The sequence below is a fragment of the Theropithecus gelada genome, chromosome 19, assembly GCF_003255815.1.
Source record: "Theropithecus gelada isolate Dixy chromosome 19, Tgel_1.0, whole genome shotgun sequence".
Classification (NCBI taxonomy): domain Eukaryota; kingdom Metazoa; phylum Chordata; class Mammalia; order Primates; family Cercopithecidae; genus Theropithecus; species Theropithecus gelada.
Window position 1 is genome coordinate 8,944,366 of NC_037687.1, and position 25,721 is coordinate 8,970,086.

A 25,721-nucleotide genomic window follows, 5' to 3' on the forward strand; every position below is an offset into this window, starting at 1 on the left:
GAGAGTTGGAAGGCGGCAGTGAAGCGGAAGCCATTACTCTGTGGAGTCGATTGCCCCAAGACACATGGGCCAAGGAGGGGTCCGCGGCGAATTATTTCGGCCTGTTGGGGACCTCTCGCGTCCCCGCGCCAGACTGGACCTGCCGTATGAACTTCTCTTCGCATCGGCGGCAGCTTCCGTCACCTCTGCTCCCCCGATCCTACTCCCAGTCGTGTAAGCCCTGCTTTCCTTAACCTTTTTCCCCCTCAGTTCCTGGGGTCACGGGAGGCCTATCTGGCGGTGAGGACTAAGGGGGTACGAGGGTCGGGGGCTAAGGAGCTCGGCAGCCAGACGAGGGGTGCGTTTAGATCTCGCGATCAGCGATATGAAACGCTGGGGACGCGAAAGATGAAATTGGACCACTGCAGCTAGTGATGAGACAGGCATTGGTCACCTGATCCAGAAAAGCCCTGAGTCTCTGGTGGGGGCGGAAAAGCCCGGCTAAAGTGAGTTCAAGAGTTTAGGGGCAGTTCAGAAGATTGGGGGGCGTCAGGATTTGGACATCGCGAGGAGAAATCACCTTCTTTCTGCGCTGTAGTCGATTTTATCTCGTGAATGTCAGCACACAGGTGTTCTTTTGAGCACTTTACCTTGAGTACCTTTTGTATTTTTAAGTCCTTCCGGTTGGACTTTTTTATTTATTTTAATTTTAGTGGACTCTCTTGCAAATAGCCTATTCGTAGATTTACTATTCAGTTCAACATTTTGTTAATTAACTTGAGAGTTAGTCCAGTTATACTTATCGTGATTATTAATATTCTCCATTGAATTTTACCGTCTTGTTTTGTGGTGTGTCCTTTTCTGTGCAAATATTTTAACACTGGAAAATAGGACATACATGCAAAAAAAGTACGATTACACACACACACACTCTTACACACACTTAAAAGGCCAACAGTAAAGCGAATCTACAAACCAGGCCAAGAAAGAGATTATTAAATCTCAGAAAGCTGTGTGCTTCTGCTAAACTGCATCCTCCTCTCCCACCAATACTTTCTCTGTGGATTTGACTGCTTATACATCTTTTCCAGAAAATATATTTCCTAATTTTGGTAATTATTTGTGACTGAACTCAGCCGCTTCAGTATTTTTGGAAACAATGTTTTTCCATATTGATGCAAGCACAACTTTGTAATTTAGAGATTTCTAAATATCTTGTGGATGAAGTACTTACACCTAGCCATTCTTTCTCAGGAGTGTCATGGCTTAAATTCTAGTCAGTTCACCAAATTCCCATATACTGGGCCTTTGTTTTCAAGTTGTGGTGAATCTATATTTGAACTTTGATAATATTGTCATTTTTATGCCATTGAGCTGCAGTTAATTGATTTACATCATTAATTTACATGCCTTTCAATAAAGTTTTTTTTTTTTTCTTTCTGTTTGAGACGGAGTCTCACCCTTGTAGCCCAGACTGGAGTGCAATGACAATCTCGGCTCACTGCAACCTCTGTCTCCCTGGTTCAAGCGGTTCTCCTGCCTCAGCCTCCCGAGTAGCTGGGATTACAGGTGCCCGCCACCACGCCCAGCTAATTTTTGTATTTTTAGTAGAGATGGGGTTTCAACCTGTTGGTCAGGATGGTCTCGATCTCCTAATCTCAGGTGATCCACCCGCCTCGGCCTCCCAAAGTGCTGTATTACAGGAGAGAGCCACCATGTCCGGCTCAGTAAAGTTTTATAAGTACCTGCAAAAAGGATTTAGGTTGTTTTTGTTATTTATTCTTAAGAACTTTGTTTTTTGGTGCTCAGAAAATAACTTTTGTGTAGTTTGTTGGATGTTCTTCGTAGACAAGGAAACTGTACAATTCAAAACGAAAATATAAATACTTATACAGAAGATAAATTGTCTTTTTTTATTTTTTGGGGGGACTTCCATTATCATTGACTGGAGTCTGGATGGCACACTCTAGGCAGACCTGGTTTTTTTCTGATCTAAAAGGGAATTGTCATTTGTGTCTGCGAAGGCTTTTCTTTGGAGGAGTTTTTATTAGGCAAAGGAAGCTCCCTTTTCCTACTTGAGTTTTTCTTGTGAATTGCTGCAGGGTTTTAACGTGTTTTTTTTGTTTGTTTTTTTTTTTTTTTTTTGCCATTATGTATCTGTTTTTTGATGTTTATTGATACATTTTGTACCTGTTTGATACAAAATCTGTATTGATACTTTTGTATCTGTTTATTGATACATTTCGAGTACCTTGAATGATGGCACTCAGTCCTGATGTGTCATGAATGAATGAGTGAATAATATAATTTTGTTTTTTATCCTATAGTGTGGCAAATTAAACCAATTGATTTTCTCTTGTGACATTGAATTTGTATTGGTAAATAATTTGGAAAGGACATGTTATTATTTGTTACTTTTGGCTTCGGTTTGCTAATACTTTGGTGTTTTTGGATCTATGCTTGAGTGAAATTTTCCTTTTCTGTTTCGGATTTATGCCAGCCTCATAAAATGAGGAGTGTTCTGTTTTCTAAACTCTGGAATGTTTTGCATAAGGATAGAATCATTTGTTACTTAGAACGGGAGTAGTACCTGGAAAAACCATTTGGGTCTGGAGTTTTCTTGGTGGAAAGTTTTAAAGCTATTGTTTCTGTTCTTTTAAGGGTGTGGGGCATTCAGGTTTTTTGTGTTGTTATGATGAGTAAAATTTCTTTAGGAATTTATTTATTCCATCTGAGGTTTAAATTGTATAGTCAAAGTTGTTCATAACATACTCATATTTTTACTGCTTGCTATATTTGTAATGTTATCCACTTTTTTATTTATAATAATTATATGTTGCTCTTTACAAAAATAAATTCCATCAGAATGTTGTCAGTTTCCTTCTTAAAGAACTTCTGGCTTGATTGAACCACTTTATGATATATATGTTTTCTATTTTATAACTTTCTGATTGTTATCGTTTTCTTCCTTTTTGGGATGTTTCTTTCTAGTTTCTTATGTTGAATGCCTGTCACATCCCAAAGAATTGCAGTATCATACTTTATTGTATTTTAATTCTAAATATGAAATATGGCTTCTTTGGCATGCGGATTTAGAATTTTTTCTTTTACTTTTCATTTCTGTGACTTTTTTTCTGGTTATCTTTTGGTCATTGTTTGCCATCTGCATTGCTCTGTGGTCAAGCATTTTCTGAGACAAACATGGCCCCATGAGTGGTTGGATTTTATAGTTACGAAATGCTGTTTCATCATGTTCAATCTTCATGTACTTATTGAATTGCCTGCTTGAATGGATTTGTGAGAGCTCTGGTGGTGGCTTCATCCATTTCTCCTTAGAGTTGTGTCCCCCTTTTTCTTTTTTAATTTTCATGTTTTCATTTTTTTGAGGCTGTGTTTTGTACACACACACACACACCTCTTTCTGGATTTATAACTTTTTATTATGTAATACTTCATTTTTCTCTATGAGCCCTTTTGCCTTAATCTATTCTGTCTGATACTAACATTCAAACCAGCATTTTTTTTTTAACTTGCCTTATATATCCATTTATTTCCATTCTTATTATGTTCTGTTCTTTTTTTTTTTTTTTTTTTTTCTTTTCTTTTTTGAGGTGGAGTTTTGCTCTTGTTGCCCAGGCTGGAGTGCAATGGCATGATCTTAGCTCACTGCAACCTCCACCTCCTGGGTTCAAGTGATTCTCCTGTCTCAGCCTCCCGAGTAGCTGGAATTACAGGCACATGGCACCACGCCCAGCCGATCTTTGTATTTTCAGTAGAGATGGGGTTTCATCACATTGGTCAGGCTGGTCTCAAACTCCTGACCTCAGGTGATGCACCTGCCTTGGCCTCCCAAAGCACTGGGATTACAGGCGTGAGCCACCACACCCGGCTCTTATTGTATTCTTATATTTTAGATGTCTCTTGTACATAGCATATAATTGGATTAATCTATTCTGTGAATATTAGTATTTTAGTTAAAGCATTTATTCCATTAACATCTTCTGTATTTTACATTTGTCTTCTATTTTTTCTTTTCTCTAGCTTCTTTTGTGTATTTTTGTCATTCTCCTTTTTTATTTTCTGTACATTTTGGATTTACTCTATTGTTTCAGTGGTTGTTCTAAACAATTGTTACCCATGCTTGTTCATTAAATCTAGATTTGCATATATGTTACTCTCCTGATTTACATGGTTTTCTTATGCATTTTCTTTTTTTATTGATATATCATAGTTGCACATATTGAGTTCTTTTTTTTTTTTTTTTTTTTTTTTTTTGAGACGGAGTCTCGCTCTGTCGCCCGGGGTGGAGTGCAGTGGCCGGATCTCAGCTCACTGCAAGCTCTGCCTCCCGGGTTTACGCCATTCTCCTGCCTCAGCCTCCCAAGTAACTGGGACTACAGGCGCCCGCCATCTCGCCCGGCTAGTTTTTTGTATTTTTTAGTAGAGACGGGGTTTCACCGTGTTCGCCAGGATGGTCTCGATCTTCTGACCTCGTGATCCACCCGTCTCGGCCTCCCAAAGTGCTGGGATTACAGGCTTGAGCCACCGCGCCTGGCCTCTTTTTTTAAACCTCGGAAGAAATTATTATTGCTATTGCATACCATCATTTCTTGTTACATTATACTCACACTTTTGTCACTTTGAGCACTTTACTTGGTTCTTGCACGTTTTGGTGTAATTCTTCCACTCTTTGCTTTCATTCTTTAATTACTTCTTTCTCCCTGACATATGTCTTTATGATGTCTCTTTTCTGTGGGTTGCAAGCCCGCAGGAACTTTGTTTTTTGGTGCTCAGAAAACACCTCTTTTCCTCTTTCTCCATGTTTTTCCTTCTTTCTCAATGGACATTTTTGGTGGTAATAGAATTTTATATTTTATTTCAGAACTATGAAGATGTTCCATAATCTTCTGGCTTCCACTGTTAATGATGAGAAGTCAGCTGTCAGTCTAATGTTTCTTTTGCTTCCCCCCCGGCCCACAAGACAGAGTTTCGCTCTTATTGCCCAGGTTGGAGTGCAATGGCGTGATCTTGTCTCACTGCAATCTCTGCCTCTTAGGTTCCAGCAATGCTCCTGCCTCAGACTACTGAAGTCGCTAGTATTACAGGCGCATGCCACCACACCCAGCTAATTTTTGTATTTTTAGTAAAGACAGGGTTTCACCATGTTGGCCAAGCAGTGTTTCTTGTGGGGGGTAGTCTCCTTACCAGCAGCATCAGCATCACCTTGGAACTTGTTAGAAATACATACTCATAGGCCGGGCGCAGTGGCTCACGCCTGTAATCCCAGCACTTTGGGAGGCCAAGGCAGGCGGATGATGAGGTCAGGAGATTGAGACCATCCTGGCTAACACGGTGAAACCCTGTCTCTACTAAAAATACAAAAAATTAGCCGGGCATGGTGGCGGGCGCCTGTAGTCCCAGTTACTCAGGAGGCTGAGGCAGAAGAATGGCGTGAACCCGGGAGGTGGAGGTTGCAGTGAGCCAAGATCGCGCCACTGCACTCCAGCCTGGGTGACAGAGCAAGACTCCGTCTCAAAAAAAAAAAAAGAAATACATACTCATTGACCCTACACCCCAGATCTTTTGAATCAGAAACCTGGGGATGGGGCCTAGAAGTGTGAGTTTTTTGTTTTGTTTTGTTTTGAGATAGGGTCTTGCTACATTGCCCAGGCTGGTCTTGAACTCCTGTGTGCAAGTGATCCACCTGCCTTGGCCTCCCAGCGTGCTGGGATTACAGGTGTGAGCCACCATGCCCAGGCTTGCTTTGTTTCTTAATAGAGAGATATTTACAGTGTTTTAAGAAGACCTCCAGGTGACTCTGATGTAACTTAACGTTTGAGAATTATTGCTTAAAAGGTAACTTACTTTTTTTTCCTCTGGCTGCTGTTAAGATATTCTTTTTACCATTATCTGGTTCATTGTGCCTAAGATTTTATCTCTCTTCAATCTGTTTATATTTTCCTTCCAAAATGAAAACTCTACAGCCACTATATTTTTCAGTAATTGCCTAGACTCCTTCCCTGTCTCTCATCTGTAACTCCAGTTAGAAATGGTTCAATTCTTTATCTTCTGCCCCCGCATGGTTCTTAGCTGTATTTGTGTTCCTCAACTCTTTTTCTGTGCTTCCCTTGCATTTATTGCTACAACTAGCTTTTAAACTTCAGCTTTCGTAAAAATTTTATTTAGAGTTTGCTAAAGTACTAATACATCAGCCCACCCCCAAAGAGACTTACTTTTTTTTTTTTTTGAGACGGAGTCTCGCTCTGTCGCCCGGGCTGGAGTGCAGTGGCCGGATCTCAGCTCACTGCAAGCTCCGCCTCCCGGGTTCACGCCATTCTCCGGCCTCAGCCTCCCGAGTAGCTGGGACTACAGACGCCCGCCACCTCGCCCGGCTAGTTTTTTGTATTTCTTAATAGAGACGGGGTTTCACCATGTTAGCCAGGATGGTCTCGATCTCCTGACCTCGTGATCCGCCCGTCTCGGCCTCCCAAAGTGCTGGGATTACAGGCTTGAGCCACCGCGCCCGGCCCAAAGAGACTTACTTAATTGAACTGAGATACGATCTGGGTGTCAGAGTTACTTAAAGTGCTCCAGGGGACGCTTATGCAGCAGCCAATATTTAAGAAACAAATTATTATTATTATTATTATTATTATTATTATTATTATTATTGTCTGTGTGTAAACTAAAAGCCATTTACTTAGGGCTTTTGTTGTAGGTTTCCATTTTGCTTTTATTTTAGCGATTGTAATTGCCCTTTAGAAATCATAAATTTTTAATTTTCTGAATGTTAATTTCTTGCCAGCACATGAATTTGAAACATATCATCTGTCTGTACTTTGTGTTGCATTTGAAATAGTTATGCGTGGAAGGTTTAATTGGGGCTCCTAGGTTGCTTGTTGGAAACAGAATTCCTACCCTGCTCCCCACCCCCTGGGACATCTCATCTAGCTGGTTGAAAGGAGGGTATGTTGATTTACTACTGTAATGCATTTCTGGACCAAGAAAATGGCATATGATGTTCTCACAACCTTTGTTGCCTTCTCTCTCTCTATATATATATATGTATAAAATATATACATAAAAATATATATGTATTTTTGTGTGTGTGTGTGTGTATATATATATATATATTTTAAGACAGAGTCTCATGTCTGTCACCCAGGCTGGAAATGCAGTGGCATGATCTTGGCTCACTGCAACCTCCACCTGTAAGGTTCAAGCGATCCTTCCACCTCAGCCTCCCAAGTAACTGGGACTACAGGCGTGTGCCACCATGCCTGGCTAATTTTTTTGTATTAGTAGAAACGGAGTTTCACCATGTTGGCCAGGCTGGTCTTGAACTCCTGACTTCAAATGATCTGCCCGCCTCAGCCTCCCAAAGTGCTGAGATTACAGGCATGAGCCACCGCTCTGGGCCTATATTTACGTGAATAGCAGTGGTAGAAATAGTTCTAGCAAGGGCAGAAATATCAGTCAGTAAAAGTAACAAAAGAATTATTCTCTCTACAATATTTACATCTGCAAATTCTGAATATCCTGGGATACTGGGATTAAGTCGAATATGGGGATAAAATCAAATATTGGGAGAATTATGGTTACGAGAGAGCTCATAATGGAACAGTTTTGGGCAACGTTTGTTTTGGACCACAAACTTGATGGAGGAGGCAGATCTTCTAAAACGGAGGAGCAGGGCTGGAGCAAGGTGAGGTTTGTGAGTGCAGAGATAGGGAGCCACTCGCTCTGAGCCAACGTGGTGTTTGTCTGACACTGGAAATACCTCCTTAAATACCACACTCTTGTCTAGCAGCCTTGGTTGCCTCATCCCAGTCCTGGCTCTGCTGAGAAAAACAGATGCCAGTGAGAATAGAGTAAGATGTGTAGAAATAGAAAAATAGAACTGCTTTACCATGCTGTAAAGAAAATCAAAGGAGAAATTAAGCAACCCCAACAGCTCTGAAAAATTAACCTGTCCATTCTAACTTATCCATGGTGACAGCATTCTGATGATCCTGGTTTTGTTTCATTTATCATGTAGAAACGGGGCACAATGTCTCTGAGTTCATAGATCCTACAGCTGTTCTAGACTCCCTGCTCCACATCCTGCTGGGGTCACCTAGATGCTGAAATCTTCCTGCTTCCTTTGTATTCAGGGCCACCAGTTCTTTGAGACTCTGATACAGTTTGGATGTGTATCCCCGCCCAAATCTCATATGGAAATGTAATTCCCAGTGTTGGAGGTGGGGCCTGGTGGGAGGCGATTGGATTACGGGGGTGGATTTCTCATGAATGGTTTGGCACCATCTCCCTTGGTACTGTGCTCATGATAGTGAATGAGTTCTCCTGAGATCCGGTCATTTAAAAGTGTGTGGCACCTTCCCGCCCCCGCCCCTTGCTCTCTTGCTCCTGCTTCACCATGTGCCTTTCCTGCTTCCCTTTTGCCTTCTATGATTGGAAGCTTCCTGAGACCTCCCCAGAAGCAGATACCACTATGCTTCCTGTAGAGCCTGTAGAACTGTGAGCCAATTAAATCTCTTTTCTTATAAATTACCCAGTCTCAAGTATTTCTTTATCGCAGTGCAAGAATGGACTAATACACCATCACCCAGCACTGACAACCCCTGAAAGTGATAGAATCACCCAGGTGAGAAATTGGCCAGAAGCTCCACTCTGAGCTCTGGTTTGCATCATTGCAAAATATCAACAAGGTTCCACAGGCTTTTAATTGATGTGGGTGCACTCTCTAAGCTCCAGCCCTCTGGGCACCTTGTCCCTCCTGGAGGATGGTGGTGGATGTTGGCCCCAGGGTGTTGGGCTAAGCCATAGGACTGTGTCCTAGTACCTGGGTTACTGTTTAATTTCACAGGACCTTCTGAGGAGATCCCAGACCCCCTACATTCCATAGGCCCCTCCTTTATGGTCCTCCCAAGGTGGCATCCCCTGGGTGGCTGTCTCAGTATGAAGGCAAATGTAGATCAGCTTGCTCATCATCCATTCATTCTTTCATTCCCTACTTATTGTCTTATTTATATCAGGCACTGGAATGGTGAACAAAATAGCAGCAAAGTAAAAAGTCCCTACTTACCTGGAATGTATTTTTTAGTTGGGCACACAGGAAATCAAAACAAGTAAACTACGTAGTGTGCATGGAGGAGACAGCAGAGGGATAATAATGCTTACCCAGTGTTCTGTATGCTGTCCTACATTTCCCAGGATCCTTGGAGCTGGCAGGGGCATGTGACTAGTTCTGGCCAGTGGGCTGCGAGTGCTTCAGGGTCAAAATATAGACGACAGAATGCATAGTTGTCCAGCTTCCTGCTCATCATCTGTGACCAAGATGGCTAAGGGTGTCAGCTGGTTCAGAGACAAGTGGCATCCTTGAGCAGCAGGAAAACTTTTGACACCATCCTGGGTTGAACAAGTGACATGAGCAAGGCATAAACTTTCCATTGTATTGAGTCCTTGAGATTTGGGCTTGTCTGTTTTTGCAGTAAAAAATAGAGCCTAATCTTACACAGAATATTACTTGGAGATTAATGCTTTGGGGAAAAGGAAAAGGAGTGGAGAGCTGGGATTGAAAGAAGAAGGGATTTGCATTTTAAAGAGTGGCCAAGGCGCCAAAGCGGGTGGATCATTTGAGGTCAGGAGTTCAGGACCAGCCTGGCCAACATGGTGAAACCCTGTCTCTACTAAAAGTACAAAAATTAGCCGGACACAGTGGAGCACACCTGTAGTCCCAGCTACTTGGGAGGCTAAGGTGGGAGAATCACTTGAACCCAGGAGGTGCAGGTTGCAGTGAGCTGAGATCGCACCACTGCCCTCCAGCCTGGGCGACAGAGCGAGACTCCATCTCTTAAAAAAGAAAAGAGTGGTCAGTGAATGCCAGATCAGGACAGGGAAAGTTGAATAAAGATCTGAAGGATGGGAGGGGGCCCGGCACACTGAGAATGTGCGGGAAACGTTTCAAGCAGTGAAGCAGCAGGTGCAAAGACCCTGAGGTGGGAGCATGGCTGGCGGGGGAATGGCTGTGCACTGATGCACAGCAGTGAGGCTTGCGTGGCTTGGGTGAGGGTCCGGTGGCAGAGGGAGTTGTGAGTGAGGCGGCAGGGACCTGGGCCCTTGGTCTGAGTGAGATGGGACACCGTCAGAGGATCTTGAACAGAGGAGCGATGTGATCTACATTTTACCCATAAAGTTACGACTGCCATGGAAGCTAAGGGAAGTCAGGGACAGCAGCCAGGAGACCAGTTAGGAAGTGGCTGGAATGTTCTAGAAGAGAAGCAATGCCTTATGCCAAGGCAGTAGCAGTGTAGGTGGTGAGAAGCAACCAGATTTTTGGATTAAGTTTTAAAGATAAAGCTGGCAGGATTTACTGGCAATGCAGATGTGGAGTACAGAAAAGAAAGAGGAGAGTCGAAGGTGATGACGAGCAAGGCTTTTGACTTGAGCCCCTGGGAGGCTGGAGCTGCCATCAATGTGGGGAGGCTGGCGACAGCACAGTTGTAGGTGTTTAGTGTGGGGTCCTGTTGACTGTTGTAGTAGGGATACTAAGTAGCCACCTGGCTGCCACTCACTCTGAGTCATTCTGGGTGGGGCAGGTGTCAAGGAGCGGAGAGTGGCACCCGCTGTAAATGAACAATTCTGTTAAGTAATTGTGAAATCATCAGTGGTCATTTTATTGTAATGATGATGGCATTTTAGAGTGAATGTTTGTTTACTGAGCCCCATAGAGTTCCATACATAGCCCTATATTGAAGTCTTCAGTTTCCAGTTGAGAAAACTGAGTGTTTTGTTTTGTTTTGTTTTGTTTTGTTTTGTTTTGAGACAGAGTCTCACTCTGTCACCCAGGCTGGAGTGCAATGGCGCGATCTCAGTTCACTGCAGCCTCTGCCTCCTGGGTTCAAGCGATTCTCCTGCCTCAGCCTCCCGAGTAGCTGGGATTACAGGCACCCACCACCATGCCCAGCTAAGTTTTGTATTTTTAATAGAGACGGGGTTTTGCCGTGCTGGACAGGCTGGCCTCGAATTCCTGACCTCAGGTGATTCGCCTGCCTCAGCCTCCCAAAGTGTTGGGATTACAGGCATGAGCCACTGCGCCCAGCCGAGAAAACTGAGTTTTGATGAACCCACTCTTGGAGGGGAAGGGGCAGAACTGTGGGCTTGCATCAAAGGGGAGTCACCTGAGGCCTCAGGGACAAGTAGACCTTCACAGAAGTTCAATCAGAACCTTGGTGTCAGCACCCCCAAAGGTTGGGGGGTATTTCACAATATGGACCCGTGGGAGATCGGGGAGAAGGGGCCCAGGGGAACCCTGACCTTTAGGGGCTAGGCAGAGGAGGGATCTCAAGCCAGAGTCTTCAAAAGAGCAACCGGAGATGTGAGGACAGCCTGGGACCCACAGCTGCAAGAGCAGTGGCATCCCAGAAAGAGGGAGATAGATTCACAGTGAGCAAGGTCGTGTGTCAGGAGGTCAGGCAGAGGAAGGGTCAAGATGTGCTGTCAAGGGTTCCCACGTAGGGGACTGTATAGGTGACATAGGTCATTTTGAGAGGCAACAAGATGTGGCTCTGCAGTTGCATCTGCCGGGTTCACAACTTCCACCTATGACCTTAACCAAGTGACTCGGTCCCTTGGTGCCTTATTCTCTGGGTACTTGAGAATAATTCTGGGAGGTTGCGAGGATTAAATAGGAGTGGCCCTGGAAAGACTCAGGAGAATGTCTCGTAGTAAACACTACACATGTTGTTATCTGTAGAATTGGCATTAATGTTGGTGGGGAGAGGTGGAATGGGACCTGCAGAAGCTTGTTAGTTGAGCATGAATGAATGAATGGGAGGTGAGGATGGAGATACTGTGCCTCAGTGACTGAGCCTCTGTCACCCTCTCTCCCCCTCCTCAGCAGTGATTCAGTGTTGGAACCTAAAGGCACAATGACCGGGAAAGGGCTTTGTAAAAAGAAAGAAAGCGTCATGCATCTTCGAGTTGGCCCAAACTCAAATTTGGTGTTGAATAATGAATCCCCAAAGCAGAGTTTGTACATTAAAACACACTTCATATATTATTGTTTTGAAATGTTTCTGAGTATCTAAAACAATTCCAATAGCAGAAGTATTCATTGATGTCGAGAAAGATTGTTATAACCCTGGTAATGTTTCAAAGTAGAGATATTGATTATTGACCTGAGTCAGATGTTAAAGTAGCAGCATCAGGGTTCTTACCTCAGTGCAGTTATGCGAGTCGCAGCGGAAACCGCACAGAGGAGACAAGCTCATACAAAGCAAATTAAAACCCGTCCCGAGGTGTGGGCCACCATAACTCGCCAATTTATTGTGGTTTTGATGTTATATCCTTAATGACTGATGCTGTTAATCGTCTTTTCATGTGTTTACAGTTCATTTGTATATATTTGAAGAAATGTCTGTTCTGTTCCAGTCCCCTGCACACTTTTTTATTGGATTATCTTTGTTGTTGAGTTTATAATGGTACTAAATCCCTATCACATACATGATTTCCAAATATTTTCTACCATTCTGTGTCTCATTCACTTTCTTGATAATGTCCTTGACGTTAATTCTAAATGTTTGGTAGGGTTTGCCAGTGAAGCCACTTGGTCCTGGACTTTTTTTTTTTTTTTTCTCTCTCTCTCTGAGAGAAGTCTTGTTCTTGTCCCCCAGGCTGGAGTACAATGGTGTGATCTCAGCACACTGCAACCTCCACCTCTCAGGTTCAAGTGATTCTTCTGCCTCAGCCTCCTGAGTAGCTGGGATTACAGGCGCCTGGCACCACGCCCAGCTAATTTTTGTATTTTTAGTAGAGACGGGGTTTCACCATGTTGGCCCAGCTGGTCTCGAACTCCTGACCTCAGGTGATCTGCCCGTCTGGGCCTCCCAAAGTGCTGGATTACAGGTGTGAGCCACCGCGCCTGGTGGTCCTGGACTTTTTATTTAATGGCTTTTGATGACTGACTCAGTCTCTTGTTATAGGTCTCTCAATTTTCTTTTTCTTCTAGAGCTTGTTTGGGTATGTTTCAAGGAATTTGATACATCTAGAGCAGTGGTCCCCAAGCCCTGGGCCACAGATGGGTACTGGTCCCTGGCCTTTTAAGAACCAGGCCCTGCAGCAGGAGGTGAACAGAGGGCAAGTGAGTGAAGCTTCATCTGTATTTACAGCAGCTCCCCATTGCTCACATTACCACCTGAACTCCACCTCCTGTCAGATCGGCAGCAGCATTAGATTCTCATAGGAGTGCAAACCCTATTGTGCACTGCACATGTGAGGGATCTAGATTACACACTGCTTATGAAAATCTAATGCCTGATGATCTGTCAGTGTCTCCCATCACCTCCAGATGGGACCATCTAGTTTCAGGAAAACACACTCAGGGCTTTCACTGATTCTACATTATGGTGAGTTGTATAATTATTTTACCATATATTACAATGTAATAATAATGGAAATAAAGTGCACACTGCTAGTGTAGATAATCTAATGTGTTGGTGCATAATTGTTCATGGCATTCTCTTACAACCCTTTCAATTTCTGTAAGGTCGGTAGTAATGTCCCACTTCCACTGATGATTTTAGTTACTTGCATCTTTTTTTGTTAGTAATTCTAGCTGTAGTTTTGTCACTTTTGTTGATCTTTTTGAAAGAACCAACTTTTGTTTTCATTAATTCTCCATCTGTTCTCTATTTCATTTATCTCTGCTTTAATCTTTATGTCTTTACTTTTGCTTTCCCTAGTTTTAGTGTATCAAGGTAGTTTTTTTGTGTGTGTTTTTTTTGTTGTTGGTTTTTTGTTTGTTTGTTTTTGTTTTGTTTTGTTTTTGAGACGGAGTCTCGCTTTGTTGCCCAGGCTAGAGTGCAATGGTGTGATCTTGGCTCACCTCAACCTCCACCTCCCTGTTTCAAGTGATTCTCCTGCCCTAGCCTCCCAAGTAGCTGGGATTACAGTCATGTGCCACCATGCCCAACTAATTTTTTGCATTTTTAGTAGAGACGGGGTTTCTCTATGTTGGTCAGACTGGTCTCGAACTCTTGACCTCAGGTGATCCACCCACCTCGGCCTCCCAAAGTGCTGGGATTACAGGCGGGAGCCACTGCACCTGACTGGAACTGGTTATTGTATGAGATGTCTTACTGGTGGCTTTTCCTAGGCAAAGGGAATACGATGTCAAATTCCTGCTGGAACTTAAGTGTTAGAGATGGGGATTCAAGTTAAATGAGCGGGTGTGATTACCTGGGCAAAGCATGAGGCATGCAGAGGAATGGTGGCTCTTGAGTGGAATCAGCCTTTAGTGGTGAAAGAGGACCTCTGGTCAGATGATCCAGAGAAGCAGGGAAAGAACCAGGAGACAGTTGTAGAGGAGCCGAGAATAGAGAATTATTCTCAAAGAAAATAGACACCAAATTTTGGTGAGAATCTAAGACTGAAGTGCATTTACTGGATTCACTGACACAGGAATAAATTGTATTTTCTGTGAGGATGGGGATGATGGTAGTAGATGCTAGGTGTACTGAATTGGGAGATGGTGAATATAAACTGCTCCTAAGTTTTTGCTTGGAAGGGGGCACTAAGGGGAGACAGGGCAGGCCTTGGTTTCAAGATGGGATAGACTTGAGCACGTGTCCATGCATGGGAAATTGTCTAGCAGGAGAGAAATGAGGCTGAAAGTAAAGGAGAGCCAGGTAGTGCGAGGGTCCAGAGAAGGGGATGGGCCTGGAGCAGATTTGAAAGAATTGCCTCAAGAAGGGAGGGCAGACATCTGTTTGTCTGTCATAGAAGGAAAGGAGGAGGTCATAGATCAGTTGTGAGAAGAATATTTAAATAACTAGAAGCAAGAAGGTAAGAAAGCCTCATTTTTTTCTTCTTTTTTTTAAGCAGCGTTTAATATATGTTCAAGAAAATGCACTGGTCTGTCTTAGGTGATCAGTTTGGATTTTTGACAATTGTGTACACTGTATATCTGAAAATAAATAACATTTTATCACCCTAGAAAGTTCCCTTTGCTTCTTTCAGTCTATCCCTGTCTTGTGATCCTCCAATGAAGCAATCTTGTTTTTGTTTTGTTTTTTTCAATCCTATCAACTTAAATACGTTTTGCCATCATGGACATCATATTATTGCAATCAGAGCATTTCTTGTGTGTTCAGCTTCTTTGGGCCAGCATCGTAGGGATTTCTCCATGTTGTGTGTCTGCATAGTTTCTTTTTATTGCTGAGTAGTATTCCATTCTGTAAACATATTGCAATTTGTATTTCCATTATCTGGTTGATAGATGTTTAGATCGTTTACAGTGTTTGGCTGTTAGGAATCAGACTAACGCAGACATTTTTGTATGAGTCTTTGTGGATATAAATTGTTTGAAATTTCTCTTACATAAATATCTAGGAGCAGAATTGGTGGGTCAGACAGATGGTGTGCTTGTTAAAAACTGCCAAAGTGGGCCGGGTGCGGTGGCTCACACCTGTAATCCCAGCACTTTGGGAGGCTGAGGCGGGTGGATCACGAGGTCAGGAGATCGAGACCATCCTGGCTAACACGGTGAAACCCCGTCTCTACTAAAAATACAAAAAAAATTAGTCGGGCGTGGTGGCAGGCACCTGTAGTCCCAGCTACTCGGGAGGCTGAGGCAGGAGAATGGTGTGAACCCGGCAGGTGGAGCTTGCAGTGAGCCGAGATCACACCACTGCACTCCAGCCTGGGCGACTGAGCAAGACTCCATCTCAGAAGAAGAAAAAAAAACTGCTAAAGTGTTTTCCAAAGCAGTTGAACTATTTCACAGTCCCACCATCGGGATATGAGAGTTGCCAGTGTGTCCCAAACTCAGCAGCATTTCGTATTGGTTGTCTTTTTTATTTTGGCCGCTCTAGTTTTAATGTGCATTTCTCTAATTACTGTGAGGTTCAGCACCCTTGGATGTGATTCTTACTGGTTTTGTGAAATGTCTGTTTATTAATTAAAGTCGTTTGCCCCTTTTGTTGGGTCGATGTTCTTTTTTTCTTGCTGTTTTGAAGGAGTTCTTTTTATTTTTTCCAATAAGCCTTTTGCACTCCTGTGTAGGAGTTCTTTAATCTGAACATGAATTCTTTTTCAGGTGTATGCATTGCAGATATTTTTTCCCAATCCGTGGTTCACTGTTCACTGTTCATTTTTCTTTTTTCTTTTTTTTGTTTTTATTTTTTCTTTTTATTTTTTCTGTTTTTAGAGACAGAATCTCACTCTATTGCCCAGGCTGGAGTACATGATCATAGCTCACTGAAAATGTTCTGTATGAATTTATAAGTGTCTGATTCATCTCAAAAGATTTTTAAATTCAGATTCAGTGAGTGGAGGAGGTGGACATTAGGGAGCAAGTTGGCAGAAGCATAGGTGGCCGCGAATCTCTGAAGCGAGAGAGTTGATGTGAGAAGAAGGTTGCATGGGAGACTTTGCCCAGAGAGCAGATTTCCAAACCATTGCCTGTGAGGTGAGGCTGACTCTAGTGATGATGCCGTCCAGGCCGTGGCCCAAGGATGTATATATTGGTGTGGAATGTGGGTGCAAAGGGCATTGGAGTTTGGAACTCATGGTTGGTCCTGGGTGGACCATCTTCATGGATAGAGCCGTCCTAAGTGATCGCAGGCCTTGAAGGTAAAGGAAGAGCAGAAGTCTAGGACCAGAGTGTTTAACGAGCGAGGGGGTTTCACAGAGTCGTGCCTGGTGGCAAATCACTTAGGAAGAGTAATTCTGAACCCACTTACAGCAGATCAGGGGCTGTCCCCCCACCACATTGCTGGGAAAGTTTACCCAAGTAAGATAAAAGTCCAGGATCAGGCAGCTCTTGCTGCTCAAAAGAGGAAATGCCAAAAAACAAAACTGGGAGTTTTCTTCGGTCAGCAGGAGAGACAGATAGCCTTTGACTACTCGCAGTGTTCTTTCATTTGCTACAGATGCCAGCTTGGAGAGTCACGTGAGAGCAAGAGAGTAGCTTCCTGGTTGTCCCGGTGCCCTGCTCAGGCAAACTGACCGCCATTCTCTGAGGATGGCAGCTCTGTCCCCCACATTTGGTAAGTTCTTGGGTCAGTGCATGCCCTGAGAAAGTGAACGTAAGAGGCCCCTGCCACTTGATGGGGTGCAAGATACGTGCACCATAGAGGGCTTCTGGGAGAGGATGGGCAAGTGGAAAAGGGGTGGGAACAGAGCCCCAGCAACCACCCCGGTGACTGTGTCTGCTCAGGGTCTTGGTGGGTCTGGGGGCGGGGCAGTGTCTGTGTCATTGATGCGTGACGAGGATGCAGGTAATGGGTAACCCTGCGTTATCCCATTTATTATTTTGATCAACTTCAGCAAGGTCACAACTAGCTCTCAGAGCTTGCCTATTTCTTCACTCCTGGGCTGGGACTGTGTCACTTCTTAGGAGTACGTAGCCCACCACCCTCTTTCTGTTTTTGGTGGAACAGGGCTGCTCTGACTTGTTATGAAACTGATGTGTGCAAGAGAGGTGGGGGGAGGAAGAGAGAGAGAGGATTGAGGATATAAACACTCAGAGTCAGTGTGGAGCAGTTTCCTGGTTTGCAAGTGTTGTATTATGAGGCAGGGTGGGCTCTGATTCTCATGAACCCTCTTTTCTCCTCCAGCCACGTCCACCCAGGACTCCACCTGTCTCCCGGAGTCAGAATTTCCTCTTTCTTCAAAAGACCGTTCCTGTCCCCAGAATTTGGACCTGTTTGCGTGCAGTGGTCTGGAGCCTCACACGCCCAGTGTTGGTTCTCAGGTGCACTAAGATCTCTGGGTCCCTAGAGCAGGAGAGGCACTTCCTAAAACACCCCACCAGTGCACGCTGGAATTCTTTCAGAGCTTCGTCTCAGGCGATGGATGCCAGAACGGGGCCCAAGAGAGAGCCAAGGAATATTGGGGCTGTCTTGGTGTTGGGGAAGTCAGGGGAAGTGATTTATGTAGCACCTGTCTCCCTCATGCTTGCAAAATGCTCAGGCCCATGCTCAACCCCAGAGACGGGGGGAAATAAAGCGAAAAGCTCTCGGAGTGGGTTAGAAGTGGAGGGAGATGAGTCCCTTGTCAGGGTTGCATTTGAAGCGACGGGACAGGACAAGACGGCCTCATCAGGGAGAGAGGATGTCTGAGGACTGTCGCCTGGAGGAAATGTTGAGCCCCGTAGCAGGCCATCTGGGAAATTCTGTGTTGGGTCTCTCATGCCCGGTCTTCAGCCTCAGCCATCTTACCATGAACCACCATTAGGCTGACCCCAAGTTTATGTTCCTTGCTGACCCCAAGTTTGTGTGGCGTTTCAGGAATCGGTGACTTTCCAAGATGTCGCCGTGGACTTCACCGAGAAGGAGTGGCCCTTGCTGGATTCTTCTCAGAGAAAACTGTACAAAGATGTAATGCTGGAGAACTACAGCAACCTCACTTCACTGGGTAAGGCCAGTGCCGTTTCTCCACTTATTCATTCATGAATTAGATGTTTTTGTTTGAGTATGTTCTGGGACCCAGGAACGATGCAGGGGTTCAGAACACAGCCGTGAACAAGCAGCCCCAGCACCCATGCTCATGGGGCCTCTCCTGGGTATTGAGGCCCGTCCATTGCAGGGACCTTGGGGGTTCTCGGTGCGTGTCTGAGCTTGGGCATGGGCTTCTGAGATACGAAATCCCCACTCTTTTAGAGGATCAGTGTGTGGGTATTTGTGATCTTATTTCCTATTTCATTTTTTTTTTTTTTTTTTTAAATTTTTGGTGATGAAGGAGTCTCACTGTGTTGCCCAGACTGATCTTGAACTCCTGGCTACAGGCACGAGCCACCATGCCTAGCCTGCAGTTTTGTTTTCTATCAATCAAAAACTTTTACTGTATCCCTTAGAAATTTTGGCACCACCACTTTGCTGCTCCTAAGTCAGACTTGTCCACCCTCAGAACACTGAAGATCCAAGTGTTGAGCCCAGGCTAATGGAAGTGGTTGTCCTCTGCACGGCCCTCCCTCAACCTGTGTCTTTCCCGTGAGTGTAGGGTATCAGGTCGGCAAACCCAGCCTCATCTCACACTTGGAGCAGGAGGAGGAGCCGAGGACAGAGGAGAGGGGCACTCACCAGGGCGCTTGTGCAGGTGAGCGAGCCCCAGGCGAACAGCGGTGCTGTGACTCTACCTCTATTCAGTGACTGGGGTGGAGGGAGGTAGGTTAGGGAGTGTCATCCAGGGAAACTGAGAGAGGTTCTTTCCCTCTTTTTGCCCATCCATTCTCTGACAAATCTTTTGGTCCACACACTCCTTCATCTTTGACTTTCACATTCCCATCATTGGGCTCTTTGTCCCATTCTTTCATATTTGATGTTCCTGATCATCCTCTTTCTGTCATTATCAACATCTATCTGAATTGCCTTAAATTTCTTTTTTTTTTTTTTTTTTTGAGACAGAGTCTCACTCTGTTGCCAGGCTGGAGTGCAGTGGCGTGATCTCAGCTCACTGCAATCTCTGCCTCCTAGGTTCAAGTGATTCTCGTGCCTCAGCCTCCAGAGTAGCTAGGACTACAGGCATGACGCCACCATGCCCAGCTAATTTTAGTATTGTTAGTAGAGATGGGGTTTCACCACGTTGGCCAGGCTGGTCTCGAAAACCTGACCTCAGGTGATCCACCCGCCTCATCCTCCGAAAGTTCTGGGATTACAGGCATGAGCCATCGCGCCAGGCCTGAATTGACTTAAATTTCTACCCCTGGCATTGCCAAGTATCTCATATAACCAGATTTTTTAACAATTGCTTTTGCATCACTTTTCCTTACATAGCCCTAGGATCTGCCAAGAAATCCATGTGTCATTGTACCGTCATCCCACCATTTTCCTTTTCCAACAAATTAATACTTTTCCAATTTGTTTCAGATTGGGAGACTCCATCTAAAACCAAGTGGTCACTTCTTATGGAAGATATTTTTGGGAAGGAAACGCCCAGTGGTGTGACAATGGTAAGATTTCCTTGGGATCATCTGGATCTTCCTTCCACATCTGAGGAGACTGGGGCAGCCTAGGTTAGAAAAGCAGTTCAAACACCAGGGCAAGCAGCTTTCCTCAGAGGAAACTGTGTTTCGGAGACATTGGGTATTACCAAGTTGGGGACAACCCTAAACCTAACAGACTACTTCACCTAAAGTGCCTCTGAGCAAAGATTTTTATAGCTATGTCTCAGATATTGAGTGTTGGGGCTCAATGCAGTTTTTGTTTTATTTTATATTTATGTTGTACACTTACATATCAATTCAGTTTTGGTGGTGTTTATTTATTTTTGGGGGGGCAGAAAGAGTCTCGCTCTTGTTGCCCAGGCTGGAGTACAGTGGCACCATCTTGGCTCACTGCAACCTCTGCCCCCCAGGCTCAAGCCATCCTCCCACCTCAGCCTCCTGAGCAGCTGGGACTATAGGTGTGTGCCACCACACTTGGCTAATTTTTCTATCTTTCGCAGAGATAGGATTTCACCATGTTGCCCAGGCTGGTCTTGAACTCCTGGCCTCAAGCGATCTACCTGCGTTGGTCTCCCAAAGTGCTGGGATTATAGACTTGAGCCACCACACGCAGCCTCAATTCAGTGTGTTTTTCTTGTTTGTTTGTTTTTTGAGACAGAGTCTTGCTCTTGTCACCCAGGCTGGAGTGCAATGGCACCATCTCAGCTCACTGCAATCTCTACCTTTCAGGCTCAAGTGATTCTCCTGTGCCACCCTCCCGAGTAGCTGGGATTACAGGTGCGCACCACCATGCCTGGCTAATTTTTGTATTTTTAGTAGAGATGGGGTTTCACCATGTTACCCAGGCTGGTCTTGAACTCCTGACCCCAGGTGGTCCACCTGCCTTAGCCTTCCAAAGTGCTGGGATGCCAGGCTGGAGCCACCGCACCCAGGGTCAATTCAATCTTAAACAGTGAAGAAATGCCATACGCCAAAAGCTTTGAAAAAGTAACATACGTGGGCCGGGCGCAGTGGCTTACGCCTGTAATCCCAGCACTTTGGGAGGCTGAGGCGGGTGGATCACGAGGTCAGGAGAGTGAGACCATCCTGGCTAACACAGTGAAACCCCGTCTCCACTAACGATACAAAAAATTAGCTGGGCGCGGTGGTGGGCCCCTGTAGTCCCAGATACTCAGGAGACAGGAGAATGGCGTGAACCCGGGAGGCGGAGCTGCAGTGAGCCAAGATTGCGCCACTGCACTCCAGCCTGGGCGACAGAGCGAGACTCCATCTCAAAACAAACAAACAAACAAAAAACAGAACAAAAAGTAACATACGTGGTGCCTTGTGGCCTGGCATTCACCTGTTGTCTTTGATGGAGCTCAAACGGGGTAGGGACAACATGTCCGCCCGGCAGATGGTGACAGCTCTAGTCATAGTAATGCGCTTCTATCTGTTCACAGCAGTGTATGTGGGGATGACGCTTAGGGTTATAATGAATATGAGAATTGCCTTGGCCGGGCGCGGTGGCTCAAGCCTGTAATCCCAGCACTTTGGGAGGCCGAGACGGGTGGATCACGAGGTCAGGAGATCGAGACCATCCTGGCTAACACGGTGAAACCCCGTCTCCACTAAAAAATACAAAAACCTAGCCGGGCGAAGTGGCGGGCGCCTGTAGTCCCAGCTACTCGGGAGGCTGAGGCCGGAGAATGGCGTGAACCTGGGAGGCGGAGCTTGCAGTGAGCTGAGATCCGGCCACGGCACTCCAGCCTGGGCGACAGAGCAAGACTCCGTCTCAAAAAAAAAAAAAAAAAAAAAAGAGAACTGCCTTAACACTCACGTCTTAACCAACAGGAAAGAGCCGGTCTTGCAGAGAAGTCCACCCAATACGCTCACTTGTTGGAAGTCTTCGGCATGGGCCCTCATCTCACTCAGCCAATGGGAAGGCACGCTGGCAAGAGGCCCTATCACCGCCGCGACTACGGGGTAGCGTTCAAGGGCAGGCCGCACCTCACTCAGCACGTGAGCATGTACGACGGGAGAAAAATGCACGAATGTCATCAGTGCCAAAAAGCCTTCACCACGAGCGCGTCCCTCACACGGCACAGGAGAATCCACACGGGGGAGAAGCCTTACGAGTGCAGCGACTGCGGGAAAGCCTTCAACGACCCTTCAGCCCTTAGAAGCCACGCAAGAACTCACCTCAAAGAGAAGCCCTTTGACTGCAGTCAGTGTGGAAATGCATTCCGGACCCTCTCGGCCCTGAAAATCCACATGAGAGTCCACACTGGTGAGAGGCCTTACAAGTGCGATCAGTGCGGGAAGGCGTACGGCCGGAGCTGCCACCTCATTGCACACAAGAGAACCCACACCGGAGAGAGGCCCTACGAGTGTCACGACTGTGGGAAGGCTTTCCAGCATCCCTCCCACCTCAAAGAGCACGTGCGGAATCACACGGGGGAGAAGCCCTACGCGTGCACGCAGTGCGGCAAAGCCTTCCGCTGGAAGTCGAACTTTAATTTGCACAAGAAGAACCACATGGTGGAGAAGACCTACGAATGTAAAGAATGCGGGAAATCCTTTGGCGACCTCGTGTCCCGGAGGAAACACATGAGAACTCACATCGTCAAGAAACCCGTGGAATGTCGGCAGTGCGGGAAGACCTTCCGAAACCAGTCCATCCTTAAGACTCACATGAACTCTCACACTGGAGAGAAACCATACGGGTGCGATCTCTGCGGGAAAGCCTTCAGCGCGAGTTCCAACCTCACCGCACACAGGAAGATACACACGCAGGAGAGACGCTACGAATGCGCCGCCTGCGGGAAAGTCTTCGGTGACTATTTATCCCGGCGGAGGCACATGAGCATTCACCTGGTGAAGAAACGCGTTGAGTGTAGGCAGTGTGGCAAGGCCTTCAGGAACCAGTCAACGCTGAAGACGCACATGCGAAGCCACACGGGGGAGAAACCGTACGAATGCGATCACTGTGGGAAGGCCTTCAGCATAGGCTCCAACCTGAACGTGCACAGGAGGATCCACACTGGGGAGAAGCCCTACGAATGCCTTGTCTGCGGGAAAGCCTTCAGCGACCACTCATCCCTCAGGAGCCACGTGAAGACTCACCGGGGAGAGAAGCTCTTTGTGTCGTCCGTGTGGAAAAGGCTCCAGTGAGCGCGCCTGCTTTAAAGACACAGGATGACTCAGACCGGAAACAGACCTCGTGGGTGCAAGAGGAAGCCTCTGTGAGCTCGCACCTTACTGGGTGCAAAAGAATCCACGGAACTTGGGAGAAGTCCAATTCCTGTAAAAACTGTGGGAAGACGAGGCGTTCTCATCCCGTAAGAGGTTTGTGAGAACTCACGCTGGGGGTGAAAATGTACGTCTGTAGCAAGGAGAAGCCCTCAGGGTACATTCGGCTCTTAACAAACACGGGAGGACTTAAAGGCAGCTTGGCATTTAATGTCAAAATCCCAGCTTGGCATTTAATGTCAAAATCCCAGCTTGGCATTTAATGTCAAAATGACTTCAGACCACTTCTAGCCTTCTGGGTCCATGAGTAATAATAAGCACACTAGGAGCATCTCTGTAAATGCAGTGGCTGGGGAACCCCTTCCTAGTCTCACTGGAGTCCTCATGACGGAAATCACACTGAAGAGAGAAATCAGTGAAGTAAGGAACGTGGGAAGGTCATGAACGGGCCGCAAACCACGGCCAGCTGCCTGTCTCCGTATGGTTTGCCAGCTAACAATAGTGGTTCCACCTTTAAGGAGGAAGAATGTGTGACAGAGAACATTTGTGACCAGTGAAGTCTGAACTACTTCCTGTCATCTGCCCCTTTCCAGAAAAACCTGGCCGACCCTTGGTCTACAGCATGGGTTCTCAGCCGGGCGGCGATTTGGCTGTCCAGGCGTCATTTGGCAATGTCTAGAGACATTTTTGGTGGTTAGAACCGGGGGAAGATACTCCTGACTTGTAGTAAGAAGACATCAGGATGCTGCTAAGTCCCCTCCAGTGCACAGGAGCCCCCCCACAACGAAGAATTCGTGCCCCCGAACGTCACTGTTGCTGAGCTTGAAAATAATCATGCAGTCATTCCTCAATTACTGCCTGCAGCAACCCCTCTGTTTTTATGAATCTTGTGAGCACTTACGCTAGGAGAAATTCTTTTACAAAACTTTTAAAATACAATTAGCGCTGATAATTCCTATGTGGAAATGATTCCAGCCATGGTCCCCTCACTGGTGCATGTGAACATTCTCACTGGGAGAGAAGCCCCAGCGAGATTTTCCAGTGAATACGGGATTGCACTTACTCTTTCGTCATGGAAACCGAGCCCCGAGAGAAGCCCCAGCGAGATTTTCTGATGAATACGGGATTGCGCGTACTCTCTCATCATGAAAACGGAGTCCCGCTCATAAATTTTTCGTCTTTATTTTTAAGGTTACACTCCTCTAAATAACCCTTAAGCCTCATCAAGAAAGGTTTGTATATAGTATTTTTACTATAGCTTCATCCTTGATAACATCCTAATTTCCCTTTGGACAATGCCCTTGACCAATGGCATATTTAGATCTGTGTGACATGGGGCTACTTCTCAGTACCGGTTTGTTACTGGTACCTGATGCACACGGATTGCGACCAGAGCACGATGCCTCCATGAAGTGGTGGCATGTTTGCAGCCTGCTGTCCAGCCAAGAGTGACAGATACTTCTAGTGGCTTCCCTGGTATCCACTCTTATCTTTTTCCATTATCAAGAGAATCCAGGTTCTGTCAGATTAGTAAAGTATGCTAATCTAAATTTTAAAAAATCTCTTACAGGTTTTCTTGCAGCTAGTACCATCCATGTCCCACAGCCCTGGCCACTGACAGATCAGCAGATGTCCCCACGTGGGCTTCTGAGAAAGCTCTTGAACAGGGGTCATTCTTAAACCTGAATTCCTCCCCGTATGTTTTGTTCTTTGCTTTACCCCCTACTTTTCACCTTGCAAAGAGATCCAGTACCTAGTATTGGAAGATCCACCTTACGACCGTGCGGATGAAAGCCACAGTCTAAGGAAGTGACTGCAGAAAGCTCACAGTGACCCTGGCCTTCCCCGTAGCGTCTTTGAGTGTCTGCACCAGCCCTGGACTTCCAGACTTCTCTCACATCAGAAAAAATAAAACTGATTACTGGTTTAAGCTGCTATGGCTATTTCATTGTTCTTCTTTTAAATTTATTTATTTTGAGATGGGGTCTCCCTATGTTGCCTTCAAGTGATTCTCCTGCCTCAGGCTCTCGAGTAGCTAGGACTACAGGCACATGCCACCACACCCAGCTAGTTTTTATATTTTTAGTAGACACAGGGTTTCACCGTGTTGGCCAGGATGGTCTCGATCTCTTGACCTCGTGATCCTCCCACCTTGGCCTCCCAAAGCGCTGGAATTACAGGCATGAGCCACCACGCCCGGCCCATTGGTGAGTTGTATAACTAGTACCTAAACATGTGGGTGGAATATGTATATTTTTAATTGTGGGATATCGGTTTTTTCATCCGGTTACACCGATCTTTCACATTGTATTTCAACTCTTTGTTTATATTTTCTTGACTTAGAGATATATTAGTTTTCACAAAAGCTCAAGGTGACAGGTACTGTCAGCATCTCTGTTTTGCATATGGGGAATCTGAGGCAAGAAAGTTGGGGTGTACTTGTCTGAGGTCAGCCTGTTAGCTGGTGGCAGTGTTTGCCTTTGACCCCTGTTGTCTGCCTCCAGAGTTTATACCTCCTTTATGCCCGGTGCAGGCACGGTTTTGTGGTCTCCAGGGTCTATAGCAG

General features: G+C 45.6%; 1 protein-coding gene across 2 annotated transcripts; it reads left to right on the forward strand.

The window, feature by feature from the left end:
- On the forward strand, positions 1–25,092 carry ZNF317 (zinc finger protein 317). Of its 2 annotated transcripts, XM_025368027.1 has the most exons (7): positions 1–213; positions 16,911–17,027; positions 17,598–17,734; positions 18,270–18,396; positions 18,982–19,077; positions 19,848–19,930; positions 21,758–25,092. In XM_025368027.1, exons 2-7 carry the CDS (start codon positions 17,003–17,005, stop codon positions 23,075–23,077), a joined length of 1,788 nt encoding a protein of 595 aa, XP_025223812.1. In that variant the 5' UTR covers positions 1–213; positions 16,911–17,002; the 3' UTR covers positions 23,078–25,092. The 2 variants fall into 2 exon arrangements, with proteins under 2 accessions (XP_025223812.1, XP_025223813.1); XM_025368028.1 differs by lacking the exon at positions 18,982–19,077.
- Positions 25,093–25,721: the final 629 nt, after the last annotated feature.